A 15,266-nucleotide genomic window follows, 5' to 3' on the forward strand; every position below is an offset into this window, starting at 1 on the left:
GCCTCCTTATCACCTTGCGATGTACTGGGACCTGCTTTGTCTGCCTGCTTGGAGGCTACATCTGCCTGTGCAGGGGAACCGTCGCCTTGAATCTTGAGTTTCTTTGCGGGATTGCTGCACTCCTGATCCAAAGGACCGGCTTCTACCCGCTCCAGCATCTTCTCCAAACTTCAGCGTTGCCCTCCATTGGGCGCCACAGTCAAAATGTGCTCCTTCCAGCGGCCTTCGAGCCCTTGAAGCTGGTCCACTTCCTCCCATCCGTCCTGGACCAGTTGCTCCAAACATTTGGCTGACACCTTAAAAGCAGTGCATAAACCCTTGAATAAGGCACTGGCCGAACTGTCTATGGCTTGATAAGCATCAGCCTTCTCCTATGAGTTGGAAGAAAATGAACAAGGGCTGTTATTCAGGAAAGGAACAACTCTAGGAGCATAATGATGTATATGCTTATCGCCCAGCAACGAATGATGCCCGGAACATTTTTTATTTTTTGGGGGTTTTTTTTTTACATCTACATATTTGCCTTTAATCACTCATGTACCAATGACAACATTTTTATATAAGCCTAACCTGTAATTGATTCGGGAACTCCCGCGCAAAGACAAAGTCTTCAATGTCCAGAATGTATGGATTTCTAATGCGCCAAACATCAACAAACCAAAATTACATGTAAGAGTAAAACAAGGTGTATGTTGATAAAGTTGAGACAACTCCCGTTGACAGCAATGTGGCCCAAAAGTCCCCTTATTGTTTTTTTTTTTTTTTTTTTTTGTACGAACGAACAAAAAGTGGCCTACAACGTACACCCAGGCCGCCCTGAGAGAACCCAAATGATCTTTGAACAAAACACAATATTACAACATACAATTACTTATGTATGTATTCATTTATTTATGTTTTAAACTATACGCTTCATTCATTTTGTTAAATTTTACCTCAATTAAGTCGAGTTTCAAATCCATCCTCAAAGAACTGAACTGACGGACTGGCAGGCAAAATGAATTAGTACCGGCACGACCGTGTTGACAGAACCGTACAACTGGCGCACTGCCTCGTCATGCGCGCGCCTGATAGCAAGCACGTTTCCCCCGAGTCTCAAACCAATGCATCTAAGTGCACAGCAACAATAGGGATTAAGGCTAACCCACAAGGAATTACATACCAAGGCACTAGAGGCCCCTGCACAGGACAACGCCCAAATACAAAGACACAACCATGCCACTGAGCTTGCACGCAGCGGGCAAAAAGAACACGCCTGCTACCGTCATGTCCCTTCAGTCATTACACCACTCATACTCATTATATGTCCACTTTTTGACCTGATTTCACCCTATTGACATCTGGCACGGCCTTGAGAAAAGCGGCACCCAGCACCATCTTGCCATTTGCTTTTGCCATTTAATCATTGACTTGCAAGATGATGTCTAACTTTTAAAGTAAAAATAATGCTGAGCAGTCACAAAGACATCCATCCGGTGGATTGCTATACTCGAGACTGCGTAGACTCCTGCGCTGCTTAACGCCGACGGAGGTGCAAATAGCAGCGGGTACCGCATAAACTATTATGGAATGATGGAATTTTGCGTCGGGATGATATAAATCAAATTAGGTTTTGCCCTTCACCGACGTTTAAACACTGTATACTCGGTGTGTTACCTCCCGAGTGAAAGTTGGAGAAAAAAAAACGATCCCGCTAGCCCGGTGGTCGAGTGGTGAGACATCTGCACTAGAAAGCAGGAGGTCGTGGGTTCGAGTCCCACCCGAGTGATTTTTTTCCAACTTTCACACGGGAGGTAACACACTGAGTATACAGTGTTTAAACGTTGGTGAAGGGCAAAACCTAATTTGATTTGTATCACCCTGACGCAAAATTCCATCTTATGATAATATTTTATTAGTACGTGTATGCAATATTTTGATCTGAAAATGTTTTCTGTCTTTATTTTCTCCATGTTGTTCGTACAAGTGTAAACCAAACTTCTTGGAGAATTATAGGCCTATCTTTATTTTATATTTATTTAGTTGTTTGTTTTTTATTTTTTATTTTTTATTTTTTTAGTAAATAGTGAAACTTACCAAAACTTTGTTTACCTGTCTTTAAAAATAGATATAATTACCAACGCCTTGAGTACCTAATTGTTGGTTGATATAAGACTCTGGTATTATTATTATTTATTATTACCAAATCACCATGGCTAGTTTTTAGAAGGACCAGTCAACAGTCATTCCTTTGTCAGCATCGTGAAATTATGCCCAATCATATGTTGTGTCATCTAGGCCCATTGTGTTTGCTATGGAGAGTGAGCAAACATTAGAAGCAACATTTGTTCTTGCCACCTTAGCTGACCTTCCATCCAGTCAAAGCTCTACTCAGCACAGAGTCTCTGCAGCTAGTCAACACACTGCAGTCAATCATACAAGCCACACACACAGGTAATGAGTATTGTCCAACATTGCTGCCACTAGCAGCCCTCACTCAGTAGTATGGCATTATTTGCATATTCAACATTTTTGGATGTTATAATAAGGTGTAGAAGAGTCTGGTGCCTTTACAATACAGTAAGTTGATGCTTGTGTGGATGTGGCGTCAGGCTGCAAAGTTAATGATTTTCAAAAGTTGCAAGGTAACAATCATACCCATCCAACCTGAAATATTACATAAAAAATACACAAAAGCAAAACTGAAAAGAAAGATTGTTTTTAAGCAGCGTTATAACAGTAAAACATGTTAAAACATGAAACACCTGTTCAAATGAAAATCACCAAAAACACAATACAAATCAGAGTTATTTACTGTCCTAGGGTTGGGTGAAGGCATTATACAAAAACAGGCAAGTTTATTGCCTCACAATACAAAAATGCTATATCGCAGTACTTTCCTTGAATAAGCATAGACAACAAATCAGAATTGGTGATGTTTACAAAATAACTCCAGATCGAAAGCAAATAAGCAGCTGTGGGAAGTTTGGCAGAGTAATCAAAAATAAAAGGTGATCAAAAATAGAAGGTAGATCCTGTGAATCCAGTATCCCATTTTTGAAGTTTAGGTTCCATTTAAACATTTGGGAAATTTCTGAACAGCTTTTGAATGTTGTTGTTTATCTAAGCATGTAAATATCACATCCTTAGTTGGTAGGACAATATTTTAGGGGATAACAGATTAATTTTGATATCTGTTTGTTGTTCATTTTCCCATCGCTATAATATCACAGTTTAACAAAGCAAAGGAAGCAAGCAGTGAATAACTCATCAAGCAGGAGTCATTCTAACCAAGCCGATGATCGGAGAGAATTCAGGTAATGAGAAACCACCCTGCAGACTACGCAGACAAGAATTTGACCAGGAGATCCAAATCATTGATCGTTGACAACTTTTTTCCTTGTGCTCACAGAGCCAAAACTGATTAAAAAAATCCAATACATTGACCACCAAATTCCAATACACGGACATTTTATTCAAGTTATTTAATGAAAACTATTATTCATTACTTTAAATCTGAAGAATTGAAATCATGCAGCTATTTCTGCTGCTTGTAAAGCCCTAGTCACACATTCACAGTTGGAGCTATGAATATCCACGGTTTACCAAGAATCAATCGATCACGATGAACCGTCGTGATTCGTGGAGAAATTGACTTTCTGAGAATACTCTACAGTTTTAGGATAGATAGCCATGACTGTCCTAAGGTTTCTCTACGTATACACCACGGTTTGTCAAGAATATGGACGGATTGGTGAAGAATATCGACGGTAATACTAAGAATAATACCCAAGGAAGATGACAGATAACCACGGAGGTACTAAGGATGAATACGGTACTCCCACGGCTTATCACGAACCATGAACGTGTGACTGATACTGTTAATGTGCATGTACCACTGTAAGCTACATACATAGTTCAATTTCATGATAATAGCCCTTCACACTTGTTGAAAAGTCCACTGTTGATCATAATTGCTTATACATTTCGTCCATGCAGGAAAACCAAGCCTCCTAATACAAAGAGACAAAATGAAATGGATTTTCCAGATGATCTCAACAACCAGAGGGAAACCAGTCACTGTAGGCAGCCAGGTGAGACAGTCAGGGTATTGCTGCTTAATGTTCAACTGAACTTGCAAACTATTCATCGTTTTAAAAGTATAGGATCCATGAAACACTTAATCAGAATGCACCATTTATACCCTACGTCTCTAGGTGTTTTGGGGGGGTTTTGTTTGGTGCTTGGGCTGATCCCCAATTACAGTTGTACAGTTCTAGGTGTACAGATGTAATTTAGGGCACAGAAATATGATTTGAAATGGTATATTTTATTCAACCATAGCAGCCAAAAGCTGAGTTGCGGTTAAATTACATTAAAAACATTAAGAAAGTTGCTTATACTAAACAAAATGATGAATAAGAATAGAAAGGACAAACATTGATCATTAAGTTAAACTAAATCGTGTGAAGATTAAAATGTGTTACTGCACCAGGCAGATTTACAAGGGTCAAAATCAAGATGAATCATTGTTGGTAAAATGCATACTTTGAAAGAGAAAAAAAATGTAAAAAACATTAAACTCTGTGGATACAGATTAAGATATATTGAATTACATGACCTATGAAAATATTTCATTAAAAAATAAATTGCATTAAGATATATATAAAAATTAAGACTCAACGAATTACATAAAACCATCATTGAAATAAAAACAGATAACCCTCGTATGCTATTTCAAATTGAGAGATGTCCATTTTAAGACGGGACAGAGATGGTATTGCACTGTTACTGAAGCGCACAGTTCTGCATCTGATGTTCTCAAACAAGTGTTTGTTCCTTGTACTGTACGCTCTGGATGATCTTGGTGGAAGCACATGATGGAGTTTAGATGTAGGTTTCAGCATGGATTGGGCAAATGTGAGACACAGATTTCTCCGTTTATCAGAGAGGGTAATTAGAAGAAGGAGATCTCTGGCATCTGTGTATCCCTTGTACTCCTTCCCCAGGATGATTTGGCATGCTCGCTTTTTGATGCGCTCAATAGACTCTACCTGTTTCTTTGTGATCCCTCCTGCCCACACAGGGTGCGCATACTCCATGAGAGGTCAGACAATGCTTAGGTAGACTGTCAGGAGGTCGGAATGTGGTAGACCGTGGTGTTTCAGGGGTCGTAGCTGCATTTATAATGCACTGCACAGTGAGGATATGCCGTTAAACACCGTACAAACAGATAATGACGAATGCCTTGACCAAGACTAGGATGATCCTTGCCACTCACGACTTAAAGACATACCTTAAAGACTTAAAGACATACCTTCGGAGGGTGATGTGAGGTATTTCAAACTTGCTCGTTACTGTACGACATGGTCTACATGTACAATTGACAAGGACTGCTCTTAATACACTTCCTATGATATCCCGTGGGGTCTGTCCACGGTTCATCTTTCTGCTGCATCTAAGAAAAGGCTACATGTATTATGGGGAAAATAGGAATAGCAAAACGTTTTGCTCACCATGTCACCTGCTTAAAGCATGTTGTTTTGAAATGGTGAGTGAAGGAAAGATTTCCAACTTGGAGCCGATTGGTCATTGGAGATAAATTACGAAAATCATATTAGTTTAAAAGAAAAGGATTCGCCAATGGTAGCCCTTGTATAGTAGCCCAAGTCAGTAAATTTAAAGAAAAAGGAAATTGTTTTAAAATGGAGGACTGGCATTTGCAAAAAAAACAAGTGCAAGCAGCACAAAAAGATATGTACATGTATGAGATCTAGTTTGCCATGCTACATATTTAACAAAGGCAGATCAATAGTTCTGAAACAAGATAAGCCAGAATTTATGATAAATACTTGCATGTGCCGGGACTATGGGCAAAAACAACAGGGACAGTGCACATTTCTGCGGTGGCGGGACACTTTTGTGGGGGGGGGGGGGGAACACCGCCAGTGCTGGCCTGTGCCAATTCAAAAAGTGTGGGCATGGGGCTAAACCTCATTCATCAATAGGGGCGCCTTTTCCAAGAGTACGCTATTGTGGGACCGACCATGTCCCCTAGTGGAAAAAGTGAGGGGGAGGGGGCATTATGGCCCCAGTGGTACATGTGCATGATATTTAGCTAAACTAGGCCTACACCTTTCCCACAAACCTAGATTGCACTATAGTGGTGTTCCCTTATGTGGTGCACTTCAACGTTTACCACGACTTTCTTCGTCAGTGTTGCCAAACTTCTTTGTTGACAACTTCAAATTCATTCAATGAAATACTGGTACTTTTACCTTATTAATGCTTGCTATTTAACCTCTTTGAACAATTTCAGTGTCATGAAAATTAATCCGAAATTCAAAAACAGCAGCGTACGGAAATTGGGCACAAATCGGCAGAGTGTTGCCAAACTTGGCGCACTTCAATAAATCTCAGAAAATTTCCAAATTAATATTTAAACATTTCTGTAAAGTTGACAAATTTTGATAAACCATTATTATCTTTACTTACTTTATACCCAACAAGAAGTTTGTCAGAAAATTATTTTGTAATTTTTGGGGGACATTTTCAAAGGGTTCATCATGCACTTTGAAATAAAATTGGAAATTCACTCCCAAATAAACGTTTCTGCTAACTTTGTAACAGGTAGATAAGGTCATGATTAAGGAGCGGGAGTGTTTAGAACTTTCAGATAAAACTTTTACTCTAGCGAGGCGCTACAGGCGAAAAATCAAAGTGCTCCACGTTAGGGGCCGCGCCACGTTAGGGTACATCAATAACATAACAACAAGCAGTTGACTCAAGTTTGTTTTGTGGAACGTTGGGTTGAAATATTGTATGCCTACAACAGATGCACAGCCCAGCTGTGAAATATCATAACTATTATGTATATTTTGGCAGTTGTAGGCCAGCCAAATGTGGAAAAGTTCACTAGATAATAGTTTTACAGCATTTTGGGGGTAATAGCTGGCATCCATGCTAGATCAATTCTTTGAACCATAACGAACAAGATGTGGGTGGATGCCTTCGTTAATTTTGACCCTTAATATACCTAATTTGCAAAATCATTAATCCCATATGTTGTATTTTTTATTAGAAAAATTTCAACTTCTGCGACGTTCCGCGACCATCACATGATTTCTCAGTTTTGTGACCTGAGCATTATTTTTCTGCTTGATGCCGACGGTTCCTTCGTGGCGCAAGCAAATCGTGGGTCCACCTGAGGCCGGCTTAAGAAAATGCTATTTAAGTAAGGGTGTGTTAGTAGAATCACTAAAATAAACTTTTCAAAAATAAATTAAGAATATACCCAAATATGGGAATAAATGTATTACGCGGCAGGGATTAACAATTTATGCAAATAAGGTATATTTAGGGTCAAAATTAACGATGGCATCCACCCATCCACCCACATCTTGTTTGTCATGGTTCAAAGAATTGATCTAGCATGGATGCCAGCTAGTACCAAAAAATGCCGTCCAAAGTGTAATATTTCTCTTTGGCCGGTATGCTACAGTTTTTCAATTCAGTTCAATATTACATTTATTTCCATACTGAACAATAACATAATAGAAAGCAAAATACAATATTGTGGAGGCACAATCCTAATAAGCCAAGGCTTGTAGCGGAGTGCCTTTAGAAAAGAGAACAAAGACATGAAATAATCAAATAGTTAAGTCAAAGACAGTAAGTCTAGCTTCCTGTTGTGCAATATAAAGTTGGACCTTTATCCAAAGGCACGACCCTCAAACATATCATTCTGTGGGGTTAGTAGTTTGAACACGCTCCAATTAGCCCACATCATAATGTACCAACTATCTTCAATTTAACCTTATTTTGGAGAGCCTTAAAAACTCAGAAACTATTCAACTCATTCTATAAACATCATTAAGGGGGAAAAAAACAACTAACATTTGGTCTGGGTATTGACCACAGTCAGTAAAAGTTTCACTGATATTCAGCCATGCATGAAACGGATACAAGTCTTTCTTTTGTCTACCCCAAAACTCTACCAACACAATGTTTATATCATCACCATGGCAACAATGGGCCTCTGGACAATGAAAGAAATTATAAGGAGTAACAGAACAGGGTATTAATTAAATGGAATTACATTTATTGAATTGGATATGAATTACAGTTCAATAAATGTAATTCCATTTTATTGATATCCTGTTCTGTTATTCCTTTTATTTCCTTCATTTTCCAGAGGTCCATTGTTGCCAATGAGTTTATATAGCAAAAGGCCTTGTGTGGGTAGTGTTTTGGGGTAGTCATTAGTGTAATGTGGTGTCCAAGTGTAATGTGGTGTTCTTTTTTCCTTCATAAAAATGATAAGTTTTAGAATACAATACAATTTAACTTTTAACGTATTTACAGGGTCAGACAGGATGAAAGATATTGATGCAGAGTTTGAGCATCAAGACAGAGTACAAGCAAGAGGCCCCAGTAGTCCTGTCATTCCTCTGCACTCACATGTCCACAGAGCATCTGAACATCAGACTAGACCAGCACTCTTCCCTGAGATTAAAGCTGCCCCAAAGGACAATGACAGAGCTACACAGATCACCCAATGTGTGCAACCAAACAGGACAGTATTGGCAAGATATGAGGAGCCTTGTGATGAAGAGCATAGAGTGAATGCTAAACAACAGACTGGTGTAGTTGCCCCTGATGATCAGTGTGTTGATAGTGCCAATGTTAGTGACAGTGAAGACTATGATTTTGTGCCAGGAACTCCCCCCAGCAAAAGGTAATTACTGACTGAAACATGATGTTACTAGTCCAAAAAGGTTTGCTTCTATTGTGACGGTGAAAGGCATACTTTTATCTAGAGAGTGAAAAGAGTGATTTTCTATTGTAATTGATGTAAATCAAGTCCAAGTCCTTCAAATCCTTTAAAATTTCCAAATTGCCCTGTTGCCCCGCATGCTCATATTCCTATACTCAAAAGCTCACGTACTCGTATCACTTAATCGGTTTATTTTCTTATGTATCCACTCACATTTCAATATACATCTCAGACTTGAAAAAGGACTCGACTACTATACTAATACTTATACAACAATGTTTGAAGAAGTGCAAAATTACTGGTCCTGAGGTGTTGCCTGAGCTGGGTTGACTAAGCAAAGACCAGTAATATTTTTGCACTACTAGACAACTTCCCAGATGTAAACTATGTTCCATTTGTTTAGTAACAGCTCATGCATGTGAAGTAGGTAAATTGTTGACATTGCTTTCACAGAATGTGTATGGTAATTCAGAGTAATTAATCTGTTGTGAAAGTTTCACTAGCAACTTGGATGTGAATGCTCCTTGTGCATAGAGTAGGAGTCTACATGGTAAAACTTAATCAGGTTCTACTGACCAACTGTGTATAGTACTCACATTTTGTGCGAACTTTCGAAAACTATGCATGCCACATGTCTAGGAATTGTCACGTTTGCATCGCTGATGTATTGAAACTTTGAATTGGATTTTTTTAATTTGAACTTTTTTAAGCTAAACTTAGAATGCTCTTTTTGCATCTTGTTTTACCAATAGTTCAAGTCAATGTTCTTTGGAGCATCTCAACAGCTGAGCCAGTCATTGGAGACTGCCCAGAAGTCTTCAGCTGTGGTATTGTGCGAAGATACTGATGAGGAGGATTCAGACTGACAGACAGCATTAGCTGTTGTACATTAAGATCATACCCAGAGGTTTTAGTGGTTACTGAATGATATGTGTGATGCCATGACTTCATGTGCATTTCCTGATGACTACATGCATAATGCATGACTGATGGCACAAGTTAGAAATTAGAACAGTTACAATGTTACTGTTCTAATCTTACTGTCATACCTAAGGGTGCTCCCTGTGCCCCCCCCCCCCTTGCTAACAGGGAGACATGAGAATTGCCTCACACTGGAAAACCATTTGCTGCTAGAAAATAATACTCAAGTTCACTTCTCCAATTTTACAATTTTCCTCACCATTAACATTGTCAAAAAAAAATAGTATTTCCCCCATCCAAAATAAAAAAACGAGTGAGACCACTGATTGGACGTAGAACATGAACCAAACTGCATGTTCGTCTTAAAAACAAATGTGGTTAATATGCTAGATCATTTTATAAGTTTTGATTGATTACTTTGTGAACAGTTGTGCCTCCAAAAGTTTTCTTTTAATAGTAATGCCCTCTTTACTATTGTAAAGTTTAGTATGTCGTTACTCGTAGAATATCATTAAATACTAAGTGGAATCATTGCAAGCAGTATTGCCAGCTACAATGTGCCGTTTGCAAGTAAGTGTGCACCCATATAGGTCTGGGTGTGTGTGTGTGTGTGACAACATTAGTGCTGTATTTACAGATACTTGATCCTATCAATCTACGCATTGGTACAGTACAACTACCTTCACAAGGTCATCTGTATGGAGCCTAATTAGATGATGTACCCTTCAAATTCCAGGCCGTGACTAATGCCATGAGCTTCCCTGCTAATTTTACATGGGAATGTTTCAAATGACTGATGTAGCAAAGATGCCTCACCTGAGCATGGATATAGGATCCCACAACACCATGGGCAGACCTTTAAACAGATCGTTCATCAATACTCAGAATGCAACGGCAGTTTATCAAGAAGGTTTATAAAGAGGCAGAATCTATGGTTGAAGTGTTGCAGTACAAATTCTTATGTTTACAGGAGTAGAGTATTAGCCAGCATTTATGTCATGGTAGTGTGGAGACCTGCTCTATTGGATGTGACGATGTAAACGTTTACATGAAACAAAAATCTAATTCCTTTTACAAATTTTCAAAAATGTTGAAATGAAACACGAAATATAAAAAGGGGTTCTTTGTTCAAGCAATCTTCCTTTGAAGTTAAACATGCATTTAACGATGTTTTCAAACCTGGTTAATTTATAAAACCTTGAAGGCACCGCAGTGCTTAAGTACATTTGATGTACATGTAGTCAAATTTTTACTTTTTTAAGTGACAGCCCTCTATCTATTATGTCAATCATTGTTGATGTATCATGTCAGTCAGTCACGCCAATCTGCAGAGATTATGGGTAGACGTAAGCCTTTGTGAAATGGCTAGACGTTTAAACATTTTTTAGTTACAAAGTTAAAAGCAAAGTCACATCCTTCACCTGCTCCAACCAGAATGGGCAGCTTGATGCATGTACCAATCGCAGATAGGGCTACATTATCAGACTATTCAGTGAGACAAGTTGCACATTTCTGAATACGTGTCTGGATGTGTAAAGCAGTGGCGTAGTCAGGAATTTTTCAGTGGGGGGGGGGGGGGAGGGGGGTGCTGGGGGGGGGGGCTACGCCACTGGTGTAAATTAAACTTGATATTAAATTGTTTGATTTTAAAGGATATGTTTAAAAATATTTGTTTGAAATTAAATTGTTCAGCATATTCCCTTGAATCTGATTGCCAATTTTGTGGTGTGTTATTGTTTGTTTCAAATAATTCAATTTACCCAATTAAGCCCATGTTATTAGCCATATACATTGGAAGAAACGATTAACAAACCACAGATTCATTAGGCCAAACAAAAAAGTCTCCGGTTTCTGGTATGGAGCTTGCCCAAAAAGTGGTGCGGCGACGCGGCCTTTTTTTTTTTAACCTGATTTTTTTTTGCTTCATATGTCGGCTGATGACTGCAAATGGTGCCCGACTAAACTTAGTGCAAATATATGGGAGTCCAGAGAGGCCACATAAAGCTTATTCTCGACCATAACCCAATCTAAAAACACGTGAGTTTGGCGGTTTTGAGACATCATCTTTCATTGAAAAAAAAACTTTTTCTTTTTGCCGACGCGCATGGCTACGCCGACGCGCGCGCATACCAGAAACCGGAGACTTTTTTTGGGGGGGGGGCCTAAAGCATTGACTAGATTGTATAACGAGTTGTAACAAAATTGTTATTTCACGAATCTTAGGGAACATTGGGATTTTCTACCCAGTTGGCATTTTTCCAGACGGAATGACCCCCATAAAACACGTTTTAGCTTAAAGAACAAATGGAGACTTAAAAGTACAGTTCTGTTTTAAAAACTTTTAAAAATTCGTTCAGTTCTTTAACAAGCTTAAAAAAAACACGTTTCTAATTCATATCAATATACGGTTTTAGTGATTCTTGATGCAAGGCATCCTTTTATCAGTTAAAATTGAATGGACCGGTTATGTAATTTTGGGAGGGGGTTATTGCGGGGAAAACATTTTAAAGTTGGAAAATCATTCTTATGTAATTATCATTCGTTTAAATGTATTAGTTTTCTTCAGCGTGGTGGAATATTGAGCGTATTATTGATGCATCCCCCAACCCAAACACCCATTCCTCAAAACGTATCATTATATCAGTACAATTTCCCTTGTAGTTGCGAGGGAATCATTCAGTTCTTTCTGTCAGCACACGTTTGTGCTTGGTGGCCATTTTGATTCGATAGGGGGGGGGGGGTTGTGAAAAGATAAGCCCTATAAACTTGTTGTTACTTCCCCCTGGCAAAAATGCCACAGAAATGTCTATTATGGCAACGTTTTCTGAAAAGATCAAACATAGGCCTTCTGTTTTTCAGCACCCCGCTCCTTTCAAGCAAAACCGTTCCACGACAAGAGCACAACGGATAAAAAACGCAATGACGGACAGGAACTTCAAGAACAATGGACAAAATAAGGCGGTGGCGTAGCCACCGGGGGGGGGCGACCGCCCCCCCCCCCCATGAAACCTTGTTGCCCCCCAGTCGCCCCCCCCCCCCAACTGAGATTTTGAGTTTCTAAAAAAATTATCATTGATCTAAATCTAAATAGTCGCGAATGATCCACATGATGACCACTGAGAAACGACCCTTCGACCGAACGGCGACCGCGGACCAGTAAGCTGACAACCGGCGTGACATAGCGCATAATGCGTATTAACACCCACTGCACTGCAAATAGACAGGTGGTCCGTGGGTCACACAGTTTCAGTCAGCGATATCACGCGAATCGGCCACGCACAAACTTTTTCCTCCATTCATATAAGCTAAATAATAATAATAGACCAATTAAAATTCCTTGAAATCAGTGGCGTAGCCACGGGGGGGGGGGGGGGGACAGCCCCCAGTCGCCCCCCCAACTTTGTCGCCCCCCCCCCCCCCAGTCTCCCCCACTGAGATTTTGAGTTTCTAAAAAAATTATCATTGATCTACATGATGCCATGGGCGTCAATCCTGGGGGGACAGGGGGACTGGTCCCCCCCCTACTTTTTGAAGGGTGGGGGACACAATATCAAATGTCCCCCCCCCCCGATTTTTGAACTCGTGTCTCATTTACAGGGCCCTATTATGTACTACAATGTATCTTTTGCTTAGAAAATATTGGTTAAAGGGGTCAGAAATTGCCTCAGATAGCACCACAGAGCATTTAGAATCCAAAATTTTTCGGGGCCCTTAAGCGGTCCCCGAACCCCACGCCTATAGTTCAGAATTCTGGTAGCTGGTTCAATGACTCCAACCTCGAAAACAATGTTTAAAAAATGTTCTTATGCCTTTAGCTGAGAAAACCTCGAAAATTATGTTTAAATTAGTATCTTTTGTGCTAAGAAAATTATTGGTTAAAGTGGTAAGAAATTGCCTCAGATCACACCACAGAGCATCGAGAATCCATTTTTTTTTCGGGGCCCGAACCCCACGCCTATAACTCAGAATACCGATAGCTGATTCAATGACTCCAACCTCGAAAACGATGTTCAAATATTTATCTTTTGCTAAGAAAATATTAGTTAAAGCATGGAGGAAAGTGGTAAGAAATTGCTTCAGATCACACCACAGAACATCTAGAATCCATTTTTTTCGGGACATTTTTATCAGCACCCAGACTCTAAGCGGTATTAAACAGAGTGATAAATACCGACCGAGCACATATTTATTCCCATTCATAAATACCTTATCCGTAAAAAAATATCAAATAATTCGTTCAAAAAATCCCGATTTTGTTCAACAAGTTCACTTCATGCTTTTTGAAACATCCCTCTAGCAAAATAATGGAGTGTTCATCTGGCGAGTAAGATGTAAACAACCCTTTCATGGAGATTGACGCGCGCTAGCATGTTCTGCGCGATGTCACGCAGAACGCACCTGGGGTGTTGCGTTTTGAATTTAGAACTATAAAATTCTGTCTCGCTTGTAGTGTTGCGCATGCCTACGTGAGGATTGTGAACGTTCAACCAATGAAACGTTAAGAGGCACTGGATTTTTAGGAGTCCACATTTTGTTGTGACACTGGAAAAGTGTTTAAGACCAGCTAGCAATGGGTGCGTTCGATTAGCTTACACGTGTAAGTTTCCCTTACACGAGAGCGTTCGTTTAGCCATCACGTGATTCTCGTGTCTGCTCCGGTGTCATACACGAGTACCCGAGCTGGCGAGTGGGTCTCTGGTGGAAGTCCCGGTGTAATGACGTAACGGGCTAGCCCATTGATCTCCATATACACAGACTGGATAGGACATCGCGTACGAACGTGCGTCCGCGCGCGCGTTTTTTGAAAAGGGTAAAGAACACAAATTCGCATTCGAATTGTGTACACTTTCGAACGGAGGATTAAAAAAAGAAGTTGGGTTTTCTTCGGTTTCTTTGTCATTTTTGAAAGAATAAAAGAAACAGAGATCTAAATTGATCAAAATCGACGAGGAGTATAATCAAGGTGTGCGCAGCATTAGATTGCTGGAGTCGGGAAGTAAGGAGCGTTGAAGAATAGGACAATTATTCGCAAGTAAGTTGTTTTTTTTTAACTTTGAATTGGATTTTTTTAATTTGAACTTTTTTAAGCTAAACTTAGAATGCTCTTTTTGCATCTTGTTTTACCAATAGTTCAAGTCAATGTTCTTTGGAGCATCTCAACAGCTGAGCCAGTCATTGGAGACTGCCCAGAAGTCTTCAGCTGTGGTATTGTGCGAAGATACTGATGAGGAGGATTCAGACTGACAGACAGCATTAGCTGTTGTACATTAAGATCATACCCAGAGGTTTTAGTGGTTACTGAATGATATGTGTGATGCCATGACTTCATGTGCATTTCCTGATGACTACATGCATAATGCATGACTGATGGCACAAGTTAGAAATTAGAACAGTTACAATGTTACTGTTCTAATCTTACTGTCATACCTAAGGGTGCTCCCTGTGCCCCCCCCCCTTGCTAACAGGGAGACATGAGAATTGCCTCACACTGGAAAACCATTTGCTGCTAGAAAATAATACTCAAGTTCACTTCTCCAATTTTACAATTTTCCTCACCATTAACATTGTCAAAAAAAATAGTATTTCCCCC

General features: G+C 39.7%; 1 protein-coding gene across 1 annotated transcript in view; it reads left to right on the forward strand.

Annotated features, from left to right (window-relative positions):
* LOC119726826 (cell cycle checkpoint control protein RAD9B-like) overlaps positions 1 to 14,920 on the forward strand; it is a 33,155-nt gene extending 18,235 nt beyond the window's left edge. Inside the window, exons 9-15 of the mRNA XM_038198684.1 lie at positions 2,278 to 2,433; positions 3,213 to 3,296; positions 3,979 to 4,073; positions 8,344 to 8,716; positions 9,290 to 9,305; positions 9,508 to 9,582; positions 14,807 to 14,920. Of these exons, the coding sequence (XP_038054612.1) occupies positions 2,278 to 2,433; positions 3,213 to 3,296; positions 3,979 to 4,073; positions 8,344 to 8,716; positions 9,290 to 9,305; positions 9,508 to 9,582; positions 14,807 to 14,920 (913 nt within the window). The remainder of the gene's footprint in view (positions 1 to 2,277; positions 2,434 to 3,212; positions 3,297 to 3,978; positions 4,074 to 8,343; positions 8,717 to 9,289; positions 9,306 to 9,507; positions 9,583 to 14,806) is intronic.
* The last annotated feature ends 346 nt before the right edge of the window (positions 14,921 to 15,266 follow it).

This window comes from Patiria miniata, unplaced genomic scaffold, assembly GCF_015706575.1.
Source record: "Patiria miniata isolate m_02_andy unplaced genomic scaffold, ASM1570657v1 HiC_scaffold_2, whole genome shotgun sequence".
Taxonomy (NCBI): domain Eukaryota; kingdom Metazoa; phylum Echinodermata; class Asteroidea; order Valvatida; family Asterinidae; genus Patiria; species Patiria miniata.